Source organism: Pseudochaenichthys georgianus, chromosome 6 (genome assembly GCF_902827115.2).
Source record: "Pseudochaenichthys georgianus chromosome 6, fPseGeo1.2, whole genome shotgun sequence".
NCBI classification, from domain to species: domain Eukaryota; kingdom Metazoa; phylum Chordata; class Actinopteri; order Perciformes; family Channichthyidae; genus Pseudochaenichthys; species Pseudochaenichthys georgianus.
In genome coordinates, this window is record NC_047508.1 from 43,552,183 (window position 1) to 43,574,464 (window position 22,282).

At 39.9% G+C, this 22,282-nt stretch overlaps 1 protein-coding gene across 1 annotated transcript in view; it reads left to right on the top strand.

Annotated features, from left to right (window-relative positions):
• LOC117448381 (chemokine-like protein TAFA-5) overlaps positions 1-22,253 on the top strand; it is a 39,924-nt gene extending 17,671 nt beyond the window's left edge. The window contains exons 3-4 of the mRNA XM_034085669.2: positions 13,727-13,854; positions 21,492-22,253. Of these exons, the coding sequence (XP_033941560.1) occupies positions 13,727-13,854; positions 21,492-21,500 (137 nt within the window). The 3' untranslated portion in view covers positions 21,501-22,253. The remainder of the gene's footprint in view (positions 1-13,726; positions 13,855-21,491) is intronic.
• Positions 22,254-22,282: the final 29 nt, after the last annotated feature.

A 22,282-nucleotide genomic window follows, 5' to 3' on the forward strand; every position in this document is an offset into this window, starting at 1 on the left:
TGGGGGCTTGTAGACAATCCAAATACCCAAATGTATGTGCAAAAGCACAAAAAAAGTATAATGTATCCCCTTTAACAAGTACTTATTCTTCTGTTTCTTATCCTTGATCATTATTCACTGCAACCAGTCCGTAGATGTACGTGTTTCACAGCTTGTGGCTAAACTTGCACTTTATGTAGGAAACAAACACAGATAACTGCATCCTCCCTTCGTAAATCCTCCACATCGTTTCATCTGGACCGCAGGGTTCAAAAGGTCAAAGCCCAGATTGGAACAGCCCGGTGTTGCATATCATTTCATCACCGGCTGCCTTTCTGTTTCTCTTTCTGCCATCTGGAGGCGATGAACAGCTGGAGCGACTGCTTCTGCTCTGCAGGCATCTTACAGCCTCTCCTGGAGATTTTCAGAGACTTAACAGTTGTTTATCTGAGTTGAAGAAACTCCTGCTGCTCTCCCCTCCATAAATCTTCTGTTCAATAGAAATGCAGATGCTTTCTCCTTCAGATCTTAGTTTTTCCTCACATCAGCAATGCTTTCCGTCGGGACAATTAGAACTTTAAGAAATGCTCAAGATTCAAACAAGGTGTGTTTTTCGCAAGTTCAGCGAAAATACGAAAGTAAAACGCACTTAGCACATCACTCACAGTAGAAATATGTTATACTTCATCGGATCTGCACAATCAAGATATCATATGAGAGCTGAGATTCCACAGATTCCCATGGTATATCTATCATCACTGTGCAACTCAGGGCAGCGAAGGCAAGCAAAGACAACACACAACTTCACTTTACGGGGCCAAAACGGCAAATAAAATCTTACCTTTGCTGTCTCCTGATCAAAAGTTGTGTTCAATGGCAGTAACATGCATATAAACGCTGCTGAAGGTTAATCCAATGTCTCTGTGTCACTTTGAAATTATTACTGATAATCCATCATAACATGTATTTCACTAAGAGTAGTTTTCATATATAGCTGCTATGAGAGCAACAAGAGTGTATGAGAGCTTCCGGTTTTGGGCATGCTGGCTGTGCATCACTCATTCACCAATGGTAATGTTTAGATGGATTTAGGAACTTCCCCTCGATTGTATTGGCTCTATCGGATAAAAAGAGGTGTCAATCATCAAAATCGACCTATGGGTTCCAGAGATATGGCAAATTCACCCAAATGACCCCAGAGGTGGGTTCTTTTTCTAAACCTCTCTAAAAAGGTCAAATGTTTTGAATCAATCTTGATACAGGGTACTTATTATATGTTATACTTTGAATTCCTAAAGATTTTAGTCTACTATCCCATCATTCAAGGGTGGTGTTCACTGTAAGTAATGTTTTCTTTTTTGGACGGAAACTATAATTTACATTTTTTTACTATATTCAATCTGAATTTACTTTAAAATAAAAAACATCTATATTGATTCTGACTCTTCTACATCCAACTCACAGGTGTAACCTTGCTTTGAGAAAACAGATTATTAAGTTAACCCTTTTAGAAGGGAAGATATGGACCTTTGTTCTGGGAATGTCGTTTTCTAGCCTGAAATCTGAAAAACAGGCTCGGGGGTGAAAAGGTTAAAGCTGGTGTCTTTTGAGCTAAAGTTGTTGTTGGAGCTAAAGTTGTTGTTGGAGCTAAAGTTGTTGTTGGAGCTAAAGTTGTTGTTGGAGCCAAAGAGAAACAGTTCTTATTGTTTGGGGTAAAAGTGTGTGCTGTTGGAGCTAAATACTTAATAGTTTGTGTTATGGATGTTTAAGTTTGTGTCTTTTGAGCTGTCGTTTGTGTTGTTGGAGCTGAAGAGACAACGTTTGAATTGTTGGAGCTAAAGTTGTTGTTGGAGTTAAAGACTTAAAAGTGTGTGTGTTTGGGGCTGAAGTTTGTGTTGTTTGAGGTAAAGACATCAAGTTTGTGTTTTTGGAGATGAAGCCGGGAAAAGTGTGTATTGGTGGTGGCAAAGAGAGAGTTTGCTCTGTCAGTGATCAGAGGTGTGTGAGTCGGCTGCTCGGGGTTATTTCCAGCTGCCTGTTTCTGAGCTCAGAGTCTCATCAGCAGCTTCCTGTTGTCTTTACACCCTGAATCCCTCTGAAATAAACTGGCTTACCGATCAAGAAAATGTAAATGTTTCATTATCTTTCAATGCAATGCAAGGCCAGGCAAGTGTATCTATATATTTTCGTTCATACATTAATAGCATTTGCCATGTATATAAATGTTATGTTCATAAATGTTGTATGTGACGGGACTACGGATGGAAATTAGCTCAAAGCTAAAATCCGGCTAATTTACATTTGAAAGCATTATTTTGTTTAAATGGTCATTAATGTGCACTGTCCCGGTTCAAATAAACTAATAAACTAAATGAAAAATTAGGGCATCGTGCTAAAGACACATTATAATAAATACATCGAATCACATTTCAAAAACAGTCATTAAAAAGCCAAGAGAATAGATGTATAAATGCTAAAATTGAATAAAACAGATACAAATTACAAGAATAAAAGTTAAAGAGGATTGTAAGATATGATTAGTCGTTTTATTTAATAAAAGGAAGCAACAAATAGAAGGGTCTCAATTTAAATTAAGTGAGTTTTCTGGTTGTTTGTCCCAGATATATGGAGTATAATAAATGAACGCAGATTTTACAAGAATATTAATGTACTTTTCACTTTCAGATTTAATAATTTTTTCTTTTAAAATACTGGCTAAATGTTGAGATACTGTACAGAACATGTGTGTTGACCCTTTGAATGCCTGCTCTTCACCCTTCATCGTCGTTAAAGTGTCTTTGAGCACCAGGAAAAGCGTTATAAAAATTAAATGTATTATTATTATTAATCCATTTCAAAGACAAATCATTGTTGCCGTAGAAACACTTGTTTTCTTTTTGTAAACTTTAGTCTCTCTGTAACCTTTGGAGAGCTGGTGTTGGTATTTATGTCAGTTTGTGTTTTCTGTTGCAATCTCAGGTCGCATAAACTCTGAAGCTCCTTTAATGTCTAAGGGAGAAAAACAATGAGGGGGTTTAGAAAAATAATAAATAATAAAGCAGACTTCATTCAACACAAGAGACAGAAAAAAAGCCACGGCAAAAAAAAGAAAAAAACTAAAATGTCTCCAAAACAAGAACATGTTTTTTTTCATAAATCTCATTATGGGAGCTCCTGTTGTCTTCGTCCCCCCCTCACTTTGGTGTTCGCTGTCGAATTTGACCGGTCCTGTTTTAACTGCTATTACATTCACACAAAAACCATTAATCATCACCACATTTCATTTAACTTTCAAACTGTACATATTGTATCAGAGTACTGGAATACATGAAACACTGCAGTACATATACGAAGAACAGACACTGAACATGTATTGTGTGTGCCAGGTATGATCCATGTGGGGGGATGGGCACATAAGAGCGGGAAAACACATCTAGTGTATATGTGTGTGTGTGTGTGTGTGTGTGTGTGTGTGTGTGTGTGTGTGTGTGTGTGTGTGGGTGTGTGTGTGTGTGTGTGTGTGTGTGTGTGTGTGTGTGTGTGGGTCTGTGGAACCGGGAACACCATGGTTACAAAGTTGACTAAATCATCCAACATTCAATGAAAGTGGTGATCAGCCATTTCATATGTTCAAATATCTACTGTGAAGGATGTCATGAAGCCTGAATGCAATCGAATGTAAAACAAAAAAGTTATGTTTGATGAAAGTAGTAAATCGGTCAGATTTGACCCGAACACAACAGGAGGGTTAAGAAAATAAATAACTTTATTTCTTCAGATTGAAGTTATTGTGCAGCTGTACAAAGCGGAACACGTGCACAGATTATTTTTTTTAAATGTTAGGGATTATAATAATTGCATGCCCATTTATAAAAGCAATGCCATGGATTAACATACTGTATTATATACTGAAGTTAAAGTACACAAGTATGAGCAAGATATAATGTATATATACAATATATATGTTTTAATAAAAGCATAACTACCCATATCATAAGCGTTTCTTTAATGTTGTAGTTGGTTGAACAGAAATTATTCTATATACTTTTGAGTTGTTTAATCAATAGCATTGCTTCATATTTTATAATATATGTTTTTTAGGTATTTTGATTTTAGCATAATAGCTCTCAAATAAACACAACGAGTTCAATACGTGTATGTTATAAACACATTTGGACGAGTGTAACTGTTCAACACACTTTTGTACTTTTGTCCTTCTGTCTTTTTGTAATTGCATCTTTTCCTTTTTTAATATATTGTACTCTTTAAAAAATAACTCATTGTAGGTCAGTTGTTTGCAGGTTTGAATGTGTGTGTGTGTGTGTGTGTGTATCTGTATCTGTTAGTTCTGCCTGAATATAATCTCCATGATGCATAAAGGTCTGTTTCACTAACTGACCTTCAAATAAAAAGAAAAAAACCTTTCCAGATTATTCAGGCCGGTCTGTTTGTTTCTCTGTGACCTTTCCGAGAAACAATGGGATTTCTGTCAGCAGTATCTGAGTCACTGCTTGTTGTTGTTGTTGTTGTTGTTGTTGTTGTTGTTGTGCTGCAGAAAGAGCTCCAGCTTGCAGTCAGATCTCATCTGTGCATCGACGTCTCAAAGGTGTGATGCGTGAAGGGAGCACTAAATAAAACCGAAACGTTCTCTTTCAACACATTTAAAATATCTATTAGGTTCGTTGAAAGCAATAATATCAAGTCGAACCGAATATTTTGTATTTCAAGTTAATATTATTGCTGTCAACTAACCTAATAATGTTATGTGAAATATGCCTATGTAGACAATTAATATTATTTAGGACTTCTTTATAACTAAATGTATCTCAGAATGGTGTATCCGATGAATGAGATCTGCGAGAAAACTATTTAAAGGGCTCATGTTCAGGTCCAGTATCATTTCGCACGGTACAAGGGTCTTTGAGCATGTTTCTCTCAGTGATTGGGACCTTATGTTAGATGTTGTTTTTTTCATGTATTGATGTTTGTCCATGTTGATGTTACATGGAGCTGCTGTGATGCAAGTCAAATTTCAGACTTGATCTGAACATTAAAGTATTATCGTATCGTATGTCTCGACTGTGACATTTAATGTTCAAAAAGCTCTTTATTTTTCTCATACTGCCTGTGCTGCAGCACCTCTTTTCACCCTCTGTCTGAAACCAGAGCCCAGTCTGCTCTGATTGGTTAGCTGGCCGCCTCTGTTGTGATCGGTCAACAGCTTAGAGATGTCCCGCCCCTTAGCCTATCACGTACAATGTGTTGGAGCGCTAGCCAATAGAAGCGTGAGTGTTACAGAGTGATGTCATTAGGTTCTGGAAGTAAACAAGGGAGTGCAATGGAGGCGTTTTGGAGAGAAACAGGGATGTTAGCCTTTGCAGACCCTCATGCGCAACAACCTGTATAACAGCTGGATGATAATGTCATAGTCTGCTCTATCAGTAGTTTTCCATGCACCTGTCTCACCTGTTTTCCACACCCACTCGTTAACTCTCTTTCTCTTCTGCACCCATTAGCTTCTGCCAGTATTTAAACCCGCACCTTACACACCTTTCCAGATTGTACTTTGCCTCTTGCTTATCTCTCCCGCGTTCAAGACTAGATTGCCTACCCGGTTCCGACCCTGCCTGTCCCCGACCTGCCTGTCCCTCGACTATCCTGCCTGGCCTGTTGTCCGACCCTGCCTGTATCCACGCTGACCGCCTCGCTTACTCCCTGACCCTCTGCCTGTCCCTGACTCACCTTCTGCCCGCTGTCCTCCGGTGCGTTAAACTGCCCGGTTGGTATTCCTCAGATCCAGTGGAATCTCCAATAAAGTATATTACCAATTCTCCTTGGTTTCTCGAGTGCTGCATTTGGGTTCTCCTTAAGATTGTGACAGATAATTATAATTCTGAGTTTCATAATGATGAGAGAACTTCCTTTCTTTCTTTGATTAATGAATTGCATCTCTGCAGAAAATAATGTAGACCAATCTCTGCAAGACGGGAACAAAGAGCACCGCCATCAAACATAAAAGCAAAGAAAGCTGATTAAAAAGTGGAAATGCTAAGAAAATGAAAACTTAAAAAACTAACCAAGGAGAACAACATTGAAGATGTTCTGACCGTTCTTCAAAAGAGGAATAATGGTTCCCGCGTTGAGACTGTAACGCGGGTTTTCTTGCTCCATCTGTTTGTCCTTTACGTTCCCTCCTCTCGTCCTCGGGGAGCGAGGCAGCTTCCCTCCGCCTGGACGCCGTGTTTGATGAATGAAGTGATTACAAGATGGCCGCCTCTCTTTTGGGGATAAATGAACTGCGCTGAGCGGTGGCGGCGGATGGATCTGCGGCGCGGCCGGTCATTAATCAGAGCGCTGAGGCTGCAGGTGTTCACTGATACCGGAGATAAATCCTCCGATACAAACAGATCCTTAACGGGGGACTTTCTGACCGGTTTCTATCTTCATGGTTGTTCAGTCTTTTTTAGGGATCCTTACAAACACAAATAAGTACTTATAAATCACAAATACATTGATAAAGCTGCACCGTTGACTTTAATTAAATGTATTGTCATCAGATTTCACATAAGTGTATTAGGTTAGTTGAAAAAAAAGTAGATTCAACTTAATATTATCAACTAACCTAATACAGTTAGGTCAAATGTGTTAATACATTTAATTAAAGTCAACATTTCAGTATTTTCAGTGTGTGCTTCTATTAAAAAGTGAGTATCAGCTAATATTCTGATGTTTTTCCTCTAGAGCACATGTGTCAAACTCAAGGCCCGGGGGCCAAATCAGGCCCTTGGTGGATTTAATTTCGGCCCGCAGGATAATTTCTAATTCCTATTAGATCTGGCCCGCCGGTATATTGCATGCACACCTTCACTCCATCCTGAGGGTCTCCTCCGCTCAGAGCCTGAGCCCAAACATTGATGACCTTGCACCCGAGATGAGATGCCAAGTATCTGGCTTGAACTAGAATCACAGAGGTTTGTACCCAAATCTAAAAATATGGGACAGAAAACAGTCCAGAGCCGTGGTCTGCTGGAACTCTTTACCGGTTCACATCATTCAGGAAAATTCTCAAGTACATTTCAAAAGGTTGCTAAAAAAATATTTAAGTATTACAAAGTACATTTGAACTGTGCCTGTGGCTATGTATGCATATATTATTATGTACACTTATTTACTTCTGTTTGGCTTTAGGATGGCGATAACTGGATGACCATTTTAGTTTTCACTTCATTTCACTGTAAATTGCATGAAATTATGAGGTTTTTTTTTTTGTTTTAATTTTGTTGTATGTATGTTTTGAGTGTGTGAGGACCCCAGGAAGAATAGCCAATGCTCATGCTAGTGCTAATGGGGATCCTAATAAAGACATAATAAAGAGCAGCACACTGAGTTAAATGGATGTTTCCTTCTGCACTTTCTCTCTCACGACAGCAGGGCATGTTTGGTTTCTCTTTGAGGGAAATAGTTTTGTTGAAGCTGTTGTTGGCCTGATGGGAAATGTACTCATAAGAAATGACTCTGGAGAAGCTGCAGATAGAGCCATGAGAAATGAATGCAACTGATTATTTAATGTTTCATGTTGTTTTTATAGGCAATCATTTAAGCTTTGTTAGTTCCAGGTTTAATATGTGCAATAAGTTCATTTCAATAAGTTCTGCAATAAACATTGAACCAGTCCGGCCCTCCACTAGCACCCATTGTTTTATTTTGGCCCACTGTGTATTTGGGTTTGACCCCCCAGCTGTAAAGGAATTACAGTTTGGGTTAGGGTTAGAAGAAACATCTGCATAATGCACACACTTGATGTATCATGTAATGGTATCATTCAATCAATTATCAGTGTTGTCTCCAAAAAAATAATGAATGCTTCAAACGTCCATTAATTCAATGTCTCCATAGTGTGGCATGAACACTGTTGACATTTAGATTTGTTTTCCAGTGCAGAACGAAGTGACCCTCCATCTTTATTGAATACATGCTAATAAATACTATTTTTTACAAGTTGTTTGCCGTGTTACATTGAAGAGGCTTGAACGGGGTTTTGTCAGTTCATAGTATATTTAACTAACAGTGTTAACACTAAACTAAAATGTATTCTACTTAATACTTACTAATGAAACTGGTATCAGATGTAAACTGATTCCTGAGAAGACAGAACAAGAAGTTTTACCAAAGTGTAAAGTCAATATTCCAAGAACATGACCTTTGTGTTGTGTGTTACCAATCCTTAACCTAATTTACAGAAATAACCTTTGTATAAAAGGAGCAGTTGAAGTATTTCCTCCGGAGCGTCTGTCTGCCTCCATCAGGATGGAGGTGTGAGCAATGTGAGGATTTAATTAAGTATCATGGCTGAGAGGAGTCGCCGCTGTTCAACGGGAAATTGGTTTGATAATTGGGGGCTAACGGGCTATCACAATCACACACTGCTCCACAGGGGGATCTGATTACCTGGTTATGTATTACAGGCCGCCACACACACACACACACACACACACACACACACACACACACACACACACACACACACACACACACACACACACACACACACACACACACACACACACACACACACACACACTCTCTTTCTTTCTTCATCTTCCCCCGGCGCACAGTAATTTAGCGCCGGGAAGGAGAGCGAGGCTGGAACGAGAGCGATGATTGGGTTAGTAAAGTGAAGACTGGAGAATTGAAAAGAGAGGTCAGACACCAGATCAGTGTGTGTGTGGCGTTACACCAGATCAGTGTGTGTGTGGCGTTACACCAGATCAGTGTGTGTGGCGTTACACCGGTGGCGAGCCGTGACTTTTATTCCTAGGCCCTCTGACCCCCACCCCTTCCCTCGAAGAAAGAAACAGCGTCACAGCGTATACTTCTGTGGAATATCAAAACACCTGTAAAAAACCCAATGTGTGTTCTTTGGAATTGAAACGGATATTGCTTTGTGTTTGTAAAATATATATTTTTAATGTTTTTAAATATTATTTTGTAGAATATCTTAGGCCCTCAGAGACGGCCTATGAGGGCCCTGACGGCTCGCCACTGCGTGTGTGGCGTAACACGAGATCAGTGTGTGTGGCGTAACACAAGTGCCGGAGTGTGTGTCGTGTGTGTTGGAGTTATTCATTGATTTCCAATACATTTATTTTCTTACATTCTGATCTGATACTTGTTTGGACACGTTGCGTTACTTCATGGTACGTCGTGTGGCATGTAACAAGAGTTGTTTTGAGTTGGTGTTATGCATTGCATTAATATTACATAAATATGATACACATATACATGATGACCTCAATTTCATCTCGGGCCACTTCAGCATCATGGTCGCACTCAAAGGGCCGGTTTTATATACATACAAAAAATACATATATAAATATTTAATATATTTAAAAGAATGTATTATATTACATTATTGCCGTCTGCATTGGATTATTATAGGATAGGGTAATAACTTAAGTCTCTTCAGTGAGAATGTCACAAAATGATTTAAAAAGAAGAGCCAAATTCTGGAAAAAAAGTCAAAATAAAATAAGTGACATTTTGAAAAAAAAGTCCGATTCTGAGAAGAAAAGTCAAACTTGAGATGCATTGTGGGACATGTAGTTTATGGGCCACGTGCTTCTGTAAAGTAGCATGTAACCGTATAGTAAACATATTATATTCTTTGCAGGCTCTTGTGGGGCCACATGAAATGAAGTCACCGGCCGGATTTGGCCCCCGGGCCTTGAGTTTGACACCCCTGCTCTAATGCATTATGATCTAGTTTGTTAAGATGCTTCCCAATGTTGTCCTGCCTGTCCCTGTCCGTGCTTTCCGTCCTATTCCTCGTGCTTCGAGGTTAGTGCTTGTTGGTTTTTCTTTGTTCTGTGATTTTCACATGACCCGTCCCCTTTCGTATCCGCTTCAGAATAAAGCTTGTTTTAGGTTTAAACTTTGATTCCAGTTTGTGTCCTTTTTCCTACCAAACCCCCTGTGTTTTGTTACGATGTGTAACCGTGTACTGCGTTGTAATGTATAGCGTTACGTTATGCATTGCAATCTAATAAGTAATAATCTAGTTACGTTGTATTGACAGTCTGATTCCATAAGAACATTCAAAACCCACCTTTTCAAACTGGCATTTCCTCTATAATCTGTACCCTGTGTCCTTTTGTGTCCTTCTGTAGTCCACTTCCTGTTGTTTGTCTCGTCTTACCCCGGCTGATACTTCACTAAATCCACTGTTTTAATTTGTAAGGTAAAATTGTAAATGTAAATTGTAAATCTGTAACCCTGTAAGGTGTCCTTGGGTGTTATGAAAGGCGCCCCCCAAAATAAATGTATTATTATTATTATTATTATTGCCTTGCGATGTATTGCGTTTTATTAAATATTGCATAGTATTGCGTTACAATGTATTGCGTCACCTTGAACTGCATTACGACGTGTTGCCTTAAGCAGGTTTGTATTATCACGCGTTGTGCAAGTATCTAATGCATTACGATGTGATGCTTAGAAGTGCAGTGCTTTCATCCACTGCCTTGCATCATGCTGTGCTACACTGTGTTGTGTTGCAGTCCTGTTATGCTAAAACATACATACATTCTCATATTTAATGACACAAAAAAAGAAAAATCTGACCCTTAGCATAAAGTTAATTATTGTACACGTTTCAGAAAGTCATTAACTTTATCGTTAGATAAGTTTAAATAACCAATCATTTCAACTCTCATTGTGTTTATATCACAATCATTACATACAGTGTCCTTGTTTGGCACACGGGCCAAGCAAGCCATCTCATTAGCATACACTGAGCTACATAATACATGAAAGCATAGATATGATAAATATATACATGATAAGTGTTTGAGAGCTTTGATGTGTTCGTGGTAATCATATGAGAAGACTTCACATGTCCTTAATTACATGCTTTTGTTTCAGGAAATGCTTTTCGGCTTCGTGTTGCTATGGGAGAAGCTCTCTGCATAATCACGCCCCGTTTCCTCCTCTGGGACCGGCGGCCATCTTTAACGAGATGCACACACGGTTAATTGCTGACAGATGTTCGTTCCATATTCTGCTGAATACATTAAGAGTAAAGTCCCTGTATTAGCGTGTGTTATACGTTAGAGTAATAATGTATGAATAACCGATGAAGGTGTTATCAGGTTGCATTATGGGAAGTCTAGGCTCCAGTGTTTTTACATCTTGACTCATAAAAGGAACTGAAGTGAGGATATCTTTGACCCCATGTTTTCTCACATGTTAATACAACTGCTTGTCCTCTTCATCTTCCTACTCTTCATCACCCCCTATTTTTCTCAGTGGGCCAATCAAAGAGCAGCAGTATGCAAATGTGGTTGTGAGAATGTCCTATTTCTTTATAAATAGCGGAGTGTGATGAAGAGGAGGAACAGTAAACAGAATATGTCCTCTGATGTTGGCCTGGGATTAGTTTGGTTCTTTTATTGTGTCTCCATTTCCTTTGGAGATTTGAAGAATGAAAGTCGTACTCTTAAGAAAACAGGTTCAAAATAGAGACAATAAAGTCGGATGTTCCAGAGAAACTTTTAAAATGATGAGAATAAATAATAAGATACGTTTAATAAAAATGAATCTCTGAGAAAAAGGAAATACATTTGAAATGCTATGTTGAAAAAAGTGCTATAGATATTGTCCTAAAAAGTTGTATGTTTACAATAAAAGGTCATAATGTTATGAGAATTAAGTTATAAACATTCTAAATAGTTCTTTAGAGCAGTGTGTCTGGTTAACCAGAAACATATGGAAACATGATCTATTATAAAGACATCATAACAGATCAATGGAGAGAGGAAACATATAGTTGCTAATGGATGAGCTCAGCATTTATCTTAAAATAATACTTGTTTTGAAAATCAATGCGTGAAAACGGGTGGAAATGTTTAATCCCCACAGTTGAAAATGATTCATAAACAAGTTTGTCTTTTGTTTTATGGAATAAAGTAATAAAGAAAGTCAAAATACAAGTGGGAACAGAGCAACGTCATCCTCAGGTGATCAAGAAGTTCTGCACACAGTTAAGAAGTAATCCTATCAATTCTCTTTAACATTATCCAAACATTCCCACCATTAAACCATAACACCCTCCACTCCTTGTCCATTTGGAAATCATCCTTTTAACCATTGTTATTGTTCATTCGTAAATTACTAAAGACACTTTGCTCCTGTGACTAATCCACCTCTGACAACAACAGAAGGCACCGTGCTTAAAGAAGTCAAGGACTTCAAGTACCTGGGCTCATGGGTCAACTCAACCGAGCAAGACCTTAAGGTGAGGAAGGCCCTTGCATGGAGGGCCCTGAACGGCATGACCAGTGTATGGAACTCCAACCTCCCCCGTCCAATCAACCTCAGCTTCTTCTATGCAGCGGTAGAGTCTGTTCTCCTCCAAGGCAGTGAACGCTGGACCCTGAAGCCAACCCTGCAAACGTCTCTATAGACGGATGCTACACCAGAAGGTTGCGAGCAGTACTTAACATCAGCAAGAGTGTGCATGGAACCAACAAGATCCAGTACGAGGGAATACCAAGGGTGAGCGAGAACATTGCAGCCAGCAGAATGAGACTAGCAGGACATCGCCCAAGGCATCGAGAGCTGCCAGCCGGCAAATTGGTGCTGTGGGAACCAACACACGGGCATCGGTCACGAGGACGTCCCGCACACACATACGTGGACGTACTCAAGAATGACGTAGTAGCACAAAGTACCAATGAACTGGCCAGATGTTTGGAGAACCGGGATGACTGGAAGCAACGATGGAGGGCTCGTCTGAGGACGACCTGGAGCAGGGGTGTCAAACTCAAGGCCCGGGGGCCAAATCCGGCCGGTGACTTCATTTAATGTGGCCCCACAAGAGCCTGCAAAGAATATAATATGTTTACTATACGGTTACATGCTACGTTACAGAAGCACGTTGCCAATAAACTACATGTCCCACAATGCATCTCAAGTTTGACTTTTCTTCTCAGAATCGGACTTTTTTTTCAAAATGTCACTTGTTTTATTTTGACTTTTTTTCCAGAATTTGGCTCTTCTTTTTAAATCATTTTGTGACATTCTCACTGAAGAGACTTAAGTTATTACCCTATCCGATAATAATCCAATGCAGACGGCAATAATGTAATATAATACATTATTTTAAATATATTAAATATGTATATATGTATTTGTTGTATGTATATAAAACCGGCCCTTTGAGTGCGACCATGATGCTGATTTGGCCCGAGATGAAATTGAGTTTGACACCCCTGACCTAGAGAGAGAAACACTCTTACATGTCTAATATGTTTAATGTGTAATTGTAAAGCGCTTGAGCACCTGTAAAAGCGCTCTAATGAAAACGCATTATTATTATTAAATTAAATACGTATATTTTCTAATTTATTTTATTGTACAATGCGATATATTTTAATGCGGTATTTTTATGCTGCTGCAACAAAAACATTTTCCAAATTGGAATCAATAAAGTGCTGTCTTATCTTACCTCAACATATGTCTGTGTTTCACACGAAGGGAATGTGCAATGGCAGGACGGAACTGGGTCACATGATAGAGGGTCACTTAACATGGTTTGGCTCTATGGAACCTGATGTATGATTCTGTTTTCTTCAAGTGTGTGTCTTCTTGGTCGAATGCACTTAAGTCGCTTTGGATAAAAGCGTCAGTTAAAGGCAATGTAAGACAGAAACACTGAAACTCACCTGCGTCTCCTCCTCCTCTTCCTCAGTTGGTATCGTGGGGACTCGGCAGTGGTGTGAGATGGCTCCGTGTTTGGACGATGAAGGTTGTGGTCTCCTGGTCAATCAGTCGGGCTGGACCTGCACGCAACCAGGAGGCCGGGTCAAAACCACCACGGTGAGAACTGAACCTGATCCCATGGGACTGAAACACTGAAACAGTACAGATAGAGATTCATTAAATTCATGTTTACTATACATTTAATGTCAGCTACGACTCAAGCTTCGTTTTAAAGTTCACACACTGTTAGAAATATCAAAAAAGGAACATGAGAATACATCTGTAATGTTTATTTTGTGTGCCTGAGGTCCCTGTCTCCTCTGTGTGTATTTAATTTCATCAACATCTCATTTCCACATCAGCTTCTAATGACATAATACATTCTAATGAGGACGCTGCTGGCCCTTATCAAAATCACAGCCTCTGTGTGTGTGTGTGTGTGTGTGTGTGTGTGTGTGCGTGCGTGCGTGTGTGTGTGTGTGTGTGTGCGTGCATGTGTGTGTGTGCGTGCATGTGTGTGTGTGTGTGTGTGTGTGGCCTAGCATTACTATACTTGTGGGGACCTAAATATGTTTACACAGGGACTCGCCTCCCTTATGGGGACAAATTGGAGGTCCCCATGAGGGGAATCATTAATTTTAGGGTGAAGACTTGGTTAGGGTTAGGGTTAGGGTTAGGGTTAGGCATGTGTTGGTTATGGTTAAGGTTAGGATAAGTCTCCAGGAAATGCATGTAAGTCAATGTAATGTCCCCTGAAGTGATGTATACATGGTATGTGTGTGTGTGTGTGTGTGTGTGTGTGTGTGTGTATGTGTGTGTGTGTGTGTGTGTGTGTGTGTGTGTGTGTGTGTGTGTGTGTGTGTGTGTGTGGGTGTTGATTGAATAATTGCTGCCCATGAGCACTCCTCACAGCGGTTGATTAACTGGAGGAGTTTGAGAAGCCTCTTCGTGAAGCGTATATCATCATCGCATCTTGTTGGTTTTTTAAACACAGTATCTGCTTCATTAGAGTCTTTTGAAAACCCTCCATGTGGCTCTGACTCGGTCTAATTATACGTTTACTCTGATTACAACTCACCTGTGAAGTGCACTGTGTTCATCAGTGTTTGAATGTCTGCACACAAGACCAAATGCAAAGTCTCAATCATTTGATTCAATCAGACTTAAAATCAGAAATACATTGGATGACATTGGATTTAATCGCTGCTGCTCCATTTTAAAATACATTTAATAAATGGCATCTATATCATTGCTCTTTATTGCAGCCTTAACAAATATTCAGGTTTTCAGTTTTTATCATTTTACAGCATTGACATCCATATGTACATTTAAAGTGAACGCGGAAGATTAAGATCTATTTTGAAAAAAAAACTCATTCAAGAAAATGTGAAGATAATGCGTAAAATGTCTCTTTCCTATAATCCTTTTTAAAATATAAAATACAACTTTATTTATCCTGAAGGCAAAGCAAGTCTATTTCTATAGCACCTTTCAGCACCAGGCAATTCAAGGTGCTTTACGAAAATGAAAGACATTCAGACAAAGGCATTTCAAAACAGTAAAAGATAATAAAAGAAACATTAAAACAAAAACAAAAAATGAAAGACATTAAGAAAATGGCATTTAAAATCAGTCATTAAAAAGAAAAGCTAATAAAATAAACATTAAAATATAACAGTTACAGTGCAGTCTAAGTTATGAATAGTTCAATTATTTCGGTTCTTGATTTTTAATTTATTCACAGAACCTCCCTTTGGAAATCCGAACATTTCCGTCCCGATTGTTAATTCAGACTGAATGTTTTCACCATGTTATGCTCGCATGACATCCACAATCTGAAGGAAATGATTGTGCAAATAAAATACATTTATTAGAAAATAAACATTACCAACAAATATAAATAGGGAAGAGATCAGTGTACATAAATGAAGAAGGATAAATGATGAATGTGTCTGTATTTTAAATTAGAATGCAGCTCAAATGATTAACTAAAAACCAGCGTTATGTTTTTCTCTTGACCCTCTGCCATCATCCCAAGTCTAAAGAGAAGCAAAGCATTCTGGGAGATATTTGATCCTCCGTACTTCAGCTTCTCTCGACGTCTAACCTCGTTTGTCTCAAAGATGGCGGCGTGTTGTTGCGTCTGACTTCTTCTTCTTCTTCTTCTTCTTCTTCTTCTTCTTCTTCTTCTTCTTCTTCTTCTTCTTCTTCCGACTTCCCTTACATACCTTGATCTAACATGCCAGAGGCTGTTCACCTTGGAGACCTGCTGCGGATATGGGTACGGCCTTACGGTCTTCTTCTTCTTCTTCTTCTTCTTCTTCTTCTTCTTCTTCTTCTTCTTCTTCTTCTTCTTCTTCTTCTTCTTCTTCTTCTTCTTCTTCTTCTTCTTCTTCTTCTTCTTCTTCTTCTTCTTCTTCTTCTTCTTCTTCTGCTCCACACAAACATGCTCCTCTTGCTAATGAAGGACAGCACATCTGATTGCCTCGCTGGAAAGCAAATTGAATCTCAGGGAAGCGGCGCTGAGTGGGCGGACCGACGCAAAACCATGGCTGTGTTTACACGAGGATCGGAGCGAGCGTTCATTAGAGCTCAGAAAGAGAGATTAGTAAACCGTTTGAAATGCAACCAATCACGTGACTTCACTGACTTACTTTGAAGCACTCACTCAAGACACACAAAGTAAAAATGGGACTGGTCTATGACGGCATTCTCCTCCCTCACCTCTCCCCTCTGTTAAGGACTAATTTCCTTCGCAACCTTCGACACGGTTCATCGTGTTCTCCCCTCACTGTCTCCTTTCCCACGGCGTAGGTGTACGGCCTTGGGTATTGCTGCTATCTCTCTCAAGGAGCGGCAGCTTGGGCGCATTGTTGTTGCCAGCTTATGACGGAGCACAAGCTGCTGAGGTAGTTTACTGTTCAGGGACATCTAGAGGCCCTTCTTTTCTGGAACGTAGGTTCCCTGCCGCATATTATTTTCTATGGACGACAGCTCCAGTTAGATGCAGGGTCCATATTTGTTCAGTCTCGCTGAAGAAGAATGTTGATTATTACACTCCGAACTAGTTAAAACCTTAAACTACAGAAGAGTTATTGAGAATTGATTGTGGCATCTCAACCTGTGTCAACACGTGGCTCATGACCTGTCTTGTGAATTCTCCGGCCGAAGCTCCTCGTGTCTCTCTGAGTCCTGTTTCCAATTGCTTCAGAAGTTTCCATCACACACACTCCGCATTCACACACACTCAAACGGTCTTGAAGTGAAGATGTCAGGAAATTCAACGATATTTCAATTTGGCTACACAGACCACCACAAGCCTTGGTCTTGGTCTCGACCTCTTACGGCCCGTCCACACAGCGGCTTTGGAAAAAGCTTGCCGGCGGGCGTGTCTGAAGCTCGACCAACAACCAATCACATTAATCTCCCGCCCCTGACACACAAGCAGCGGTTTGATTGGCTAGAGCTTGTACTGGCATATAATTTGATTGGCTGACGCTTCCGTCGAAGCTTCCAACGCCACTGTGTGGACGGGCCGTTAAAGTCTTGTCTTGGTCTTTGTCTTGGTCTTGGTCTTGTCTTGGTCTTTGTCTTGGTCTTGGTCTTGGTCTTGGTCTTGGTTAAGGTGGTCTTGGCTACAACAGTACTTTATGGTCTAACAAAACACACCATCCTTCTTAAAGGGCGACAGCATTTAGAAACATTGCTCCTTGTGTGAGAACATTTACTTCACAGTCTTTGTTGTCATGTGCACCAGAGCTACAGCGGAGGATTCAAAACATGTGTCTGCTCCAAGAATATATATATATTTTGTAATTGGTTTGTTGCTCGATGTACTATTTTAGGAAGCCAGAGCTTTGGAATATTAATGAGTTGATTTCTGGTTTGTTTTTGCTTTGGAAGTGAAATAAATAGTAAGGCAGCCCTATATTGTTTCTCAGCACCAGCCACAATTCATCACAAAGCAATTATGTCGGAAACAAGGCCGCCTGCTTCCCACTTTACTCCCATCTGCTGTGTTCATCATGGAAACAACAGAAAACACACACACAAACACACACATCTCTCTGATAACTTTGTGCAGTAATGTGATTTAAACTAATGTGTAACCAACAAGATTAAGCTTGTTTCTGTCCTCTCTAATTGTGTTTCTTCTTAATATTTATCTCCTTTAAACAAGCTGCTGACGGAAACTTTATGTTATTAACGTCAGCGACTGGTTGTGTGTTTTCCCAATGGATTTTTGAATATTTGAGAAAATGAGTTCTGTGGCAAACACACCTTTATGATACTTACAGGTTTTGTTCAACAGGTTAATCTCCACATATTAACACCACTTTATGATATCTGAAGTAAAAATCTAATGTTGGGCTATAAAGGAACTACAGCACGGTCACATGACTTCACGTCACCACTGCTAAGCTAAAGGTGGCTAACGTTGGGCTATAAAGGAACTACAGCACGGTCACATGACCTCACGTCACCACCACTAAGCTAAAGGTGGCTAATATTGGGCTATAAAGGAACTACAGCACGGTAAAATGACTTCACGTCACCACCGCTAAGCTAAAGATGGCTAACGTTGGGCTATAAAGGAACTACAGCACGGTCACATGACCTCACGTCACCACCGCTAAGCTAAAGGTGGCTAATGTTGGGCTATAAAGGAACTACAGCACGGTCACATGACTTCATGTCACCACCGCTAAGCTAATGGAGGCTAATGTTGGGCTATAAAGGAACTACAGCACGGTCACATGACTTCACGTCACCACCGCTAAGCTAAAGGCGGCTAATGTTGGGCTATAAAGGAACTACAGCACGGTCACATGACTTCATGTCACCACCGCTAAGCTAATGGAGGCTAATGTTGGGCTATAAAGGAACTACAGCACGGTCACATGACTTCACGTCACCACCGCTAAGCTAAAGGCGGCTAATGTTGGGCTATAAAGGAACTACAGCACGGTCACATGACTTCATGTCACCACCGCTAAGCTAATAGCGGCTAAGCTAAAGGCGGCTAATGTTGGGCTATAAACAAACTAAAAACTAAATGAACTTCCCCCGACGAACACTTTTATTACCCTTCGTGAAATCCTTAGGGTTTAAAAGTTGTAAAATGCGCCAAATCCAGAGTGTTTTTCCCTCTCCATTCATTTGACCTAGCCGAGAGCGGGAAATCGTAGTCAGGGCTTAAGCAAAAGGCCCAGATACAGGTTTTGGGCTTCATTTGCCACGGAGCAACTTTCATAGGAATAAACGGGGTCCCGCCTCCACCGCTGTGCCCGGTTTGTGTTATACATCCATGATTGGAAGGAAGTCCCTTCAGTAAGTTGCACCACCAGCATGGGTAACTAAAATGTCTACCTTGGACAATTTTTCAATAATTAAAGTGTCAGGTGCTTTCAGGTCTGTTAAAGAGGTTAAACCTGCAGACTTCTCTTCATCTCTCTTCAGCCGGGAGCGAGGAACATATAATTTCTAACCCTCGTACATGATCATTACAGTCTGCAGAGCGAGGTGTAATTTGCTGAGATGTAATCAGGCATCGCAGCAGAGAGCAGAACTCATTTTTGTCTCGCTGCCATCTGTTCGCCTGGAGTGTCTTTCTGTTCAAACATAATTGTCCTTGAACAAAGTGTGTGACTTTACCTGTCTGCATTTGTGTGTATGTTGGAGTGTATGTTGAAGCCTGCAGAGGTACTTTAAATATATGTTCAGTCACACCGGGAGGGAAAAACATAGAGGAACAAATCATAGTCTGCTCAATCAGACAGAAATCAAATTCTCCTTGGAGGGAAGGACAACTTTTTACTTTGGATGTGAACATGGCGAGATGCAAATCCAAAGAGTGAACATCCGGTACATGTTTTCTTGAAAGATTGCAGCTGCTTGACTGAAACCTGTAAACAAAAAGGTGGCATTTTTAATTTTGTTTTCTACTTCAAACCAAGGACGTCGTCCGTCGGTCATACTCCCAGGTACTGAATTGAAGTACAACTTTACCTTAACTTTAAGTATTTTTATTGTATGTAACTTTATACTTCGACATTAATCTGACAGCCTTCGTCACTGTATGTGATGTTGGAAAATGCATCGTCCTCAAGCTGAAAAAAGGGTTGTTTTTAAGAGAAACTAATGGAAAGTTGACTTTAGAGAGATATGTGGTTGTCTCAGAACAAAACCTTTACAATTAGATGTTTTGCTGCAGAATAGAAACTAGCCAACATATTATAAAGGGGTTCCAATTTGTCATTTGGCTTGTAATGCAGTTTAAATCAAAATACACATTAATGCAACAGTAATATTCATCCAGAAGCATCGTATAATATATTAAGCTTTACAGAAAATATACTGCAAAATTACTTTTAGAACTTAAATATTAAATCAGTTTTATAGTGACTTTAGGGTTTTAAACATAACTGGTTCTGGTCTAGAAACAATAAGTAGTATTTAAAGAGGCCCCATTCCGCTTTTTATGGGTTTTCTCTTTCCTATAGGCCAGTGCTTCTCAAAGTGGTCAGTGAGCGCCCCCTAGTGGTCCGTGAGTATATTGGTAACATTTGAAATAAATACATTTAAGTTTTCCGCACTCTCGCGGGAATATCTCCGCAATGGAGTGAGCTTAAGTTTCACTTTCGATTGCATGATATAGCTCAGATAAACACCTTCATCACACATGTTGCCACTTGTTTGTACCATTTTCAGGCGATTTGTAAAAAACGATGTGTTTTTGGATATTTGTGGAGTTAGGTGGTCCACGAGTGTTTTTTGTATTGGTTAAGTGGTCCTTGGTATGAAAAAGTTTGAGAAACACTGCTATAGGCCTCCATTGGACTCCTTTGTTTACTTCCAGAACATAGTGACATCATTATGTAACACTCACGCTTCTATTGGCTAGCACTCCAACACATTGCACTGTATGTGATAGGCTAAGGGGCGGGACATCTCTAAGCGGTTGCCCAATCACAACAGACCCGGCCAGCTAACCAATTACCTTTTTGACCAATGACCTTTTCGAACATTAAAGCTAGTAAACATGTCTAATCCTGTTCTAACTTTAAGTAAGTCATACATTAGTAAAGTAATGATATAGTAATACAAACATAATCCCACTGAGTCAAAACCACATGGGAACAAAAGAAGTTGTCCAGAATAAGCTGATTATTTATGATGGTTTCGAGACTTTAAAAAAACACTGCATACAACCTGATTGAGGTTAAATCATCCATCCTGTTTCTTCCTGCTGAACTATTGTCTAGAAGTCTGTAACTACGTCTCAGTTGTTGTTTTCAGAGTTCTGCCTTTCCCTTCCAAGATGTTTAGCGTGTGCTCTGACTGCAGGAACGCATCGCGCAGCTTCACCTCCATGTTTAATCAGCTGTGAGTGTTTAGGCCCGCGCTGCATGTTGATGCTGTCTGCAGAGTGATGTATGAATTCCCGCTGTAATCCGGATCGTCCTCCAGCTCTTTTAGGATTCAAGCTGCCGTCGAACAGTGGGGGGGGGATGAATAATTCAGGTGAAGATGTATGAGAGGTGCTGTGCTTCTGCTTTCAGGAAACTACTGAGTCTTTTTAAGAAAGAAACTATAAGCTTGGGTTTTTAAAGATGTATGTGGAAACCAACCCCAGTAGGAACCAATGGGCTTGCAGCTGAGAGCCACAGACAGGAAGCAGTGTTTCCATTAGAGTTTGACGGAACATTTTTAAATTACAGTGAAATGTAATGGGTTTTCTTTCTGGCCCGTAGGTCTCCTGACACCGCGAGGACAGACCCTCCCAAATAAAGACTGTTTCCCATCGTCCATCATCACCAAGCATCCGGCAACGCTGCTGAAGAGCCAATGATCCAGAAAACAGGGACGTTACCACTTCCTGTTTTGCCAACCTGTGGAAAAACAATCGACTGAAAACGGATTATTATTATAACGGCAGGATGGATTTTTCTTCTTGTTCTGCAAAGAACTCTGGTTTTACAGACCAAAAATGAACAACGAGACGTTTTTAGACACACCACCATATGTATGTAAAGAAACAAACACATTGTGATATTATACAGTATTACTGAGCAAAGTGAAATTATATATGAGTTAATGATATAAAGATGTATTATATGAGCAGGGTTGTTGTTTCTGTGACGAGGAGGAGGTGGGAAATCATCAACCTTTATGAACTTTGAGCCGAAACCTAAAGACATATTTTAAAATGACAGTCAGCCACAGCAGGAAGCACTATTGGTGGAAAGTAGATTCACTCAAATAAAATCTTGATGTACTTTACTGGAGTATTTTCTTTTTATGCCACTGTATTCTCTTACTCCCCAATGATGTGTTGCTACTACGACAGCTTCAGCTACTTTACACATGTTTGCAAACCCAAAAGAAAATTGGAATATACAATTGTTGATAAGATAAATACAGCTTTTGCCAGAGGCACTAAATACTAATATGAACCTGACAATGTGCAGAATATGGCCCTTTTAATATTTTTTAAGTCAGTGAATGACCCTCCTCCACTCCCTCTTTTCGACGGGCCTACCCA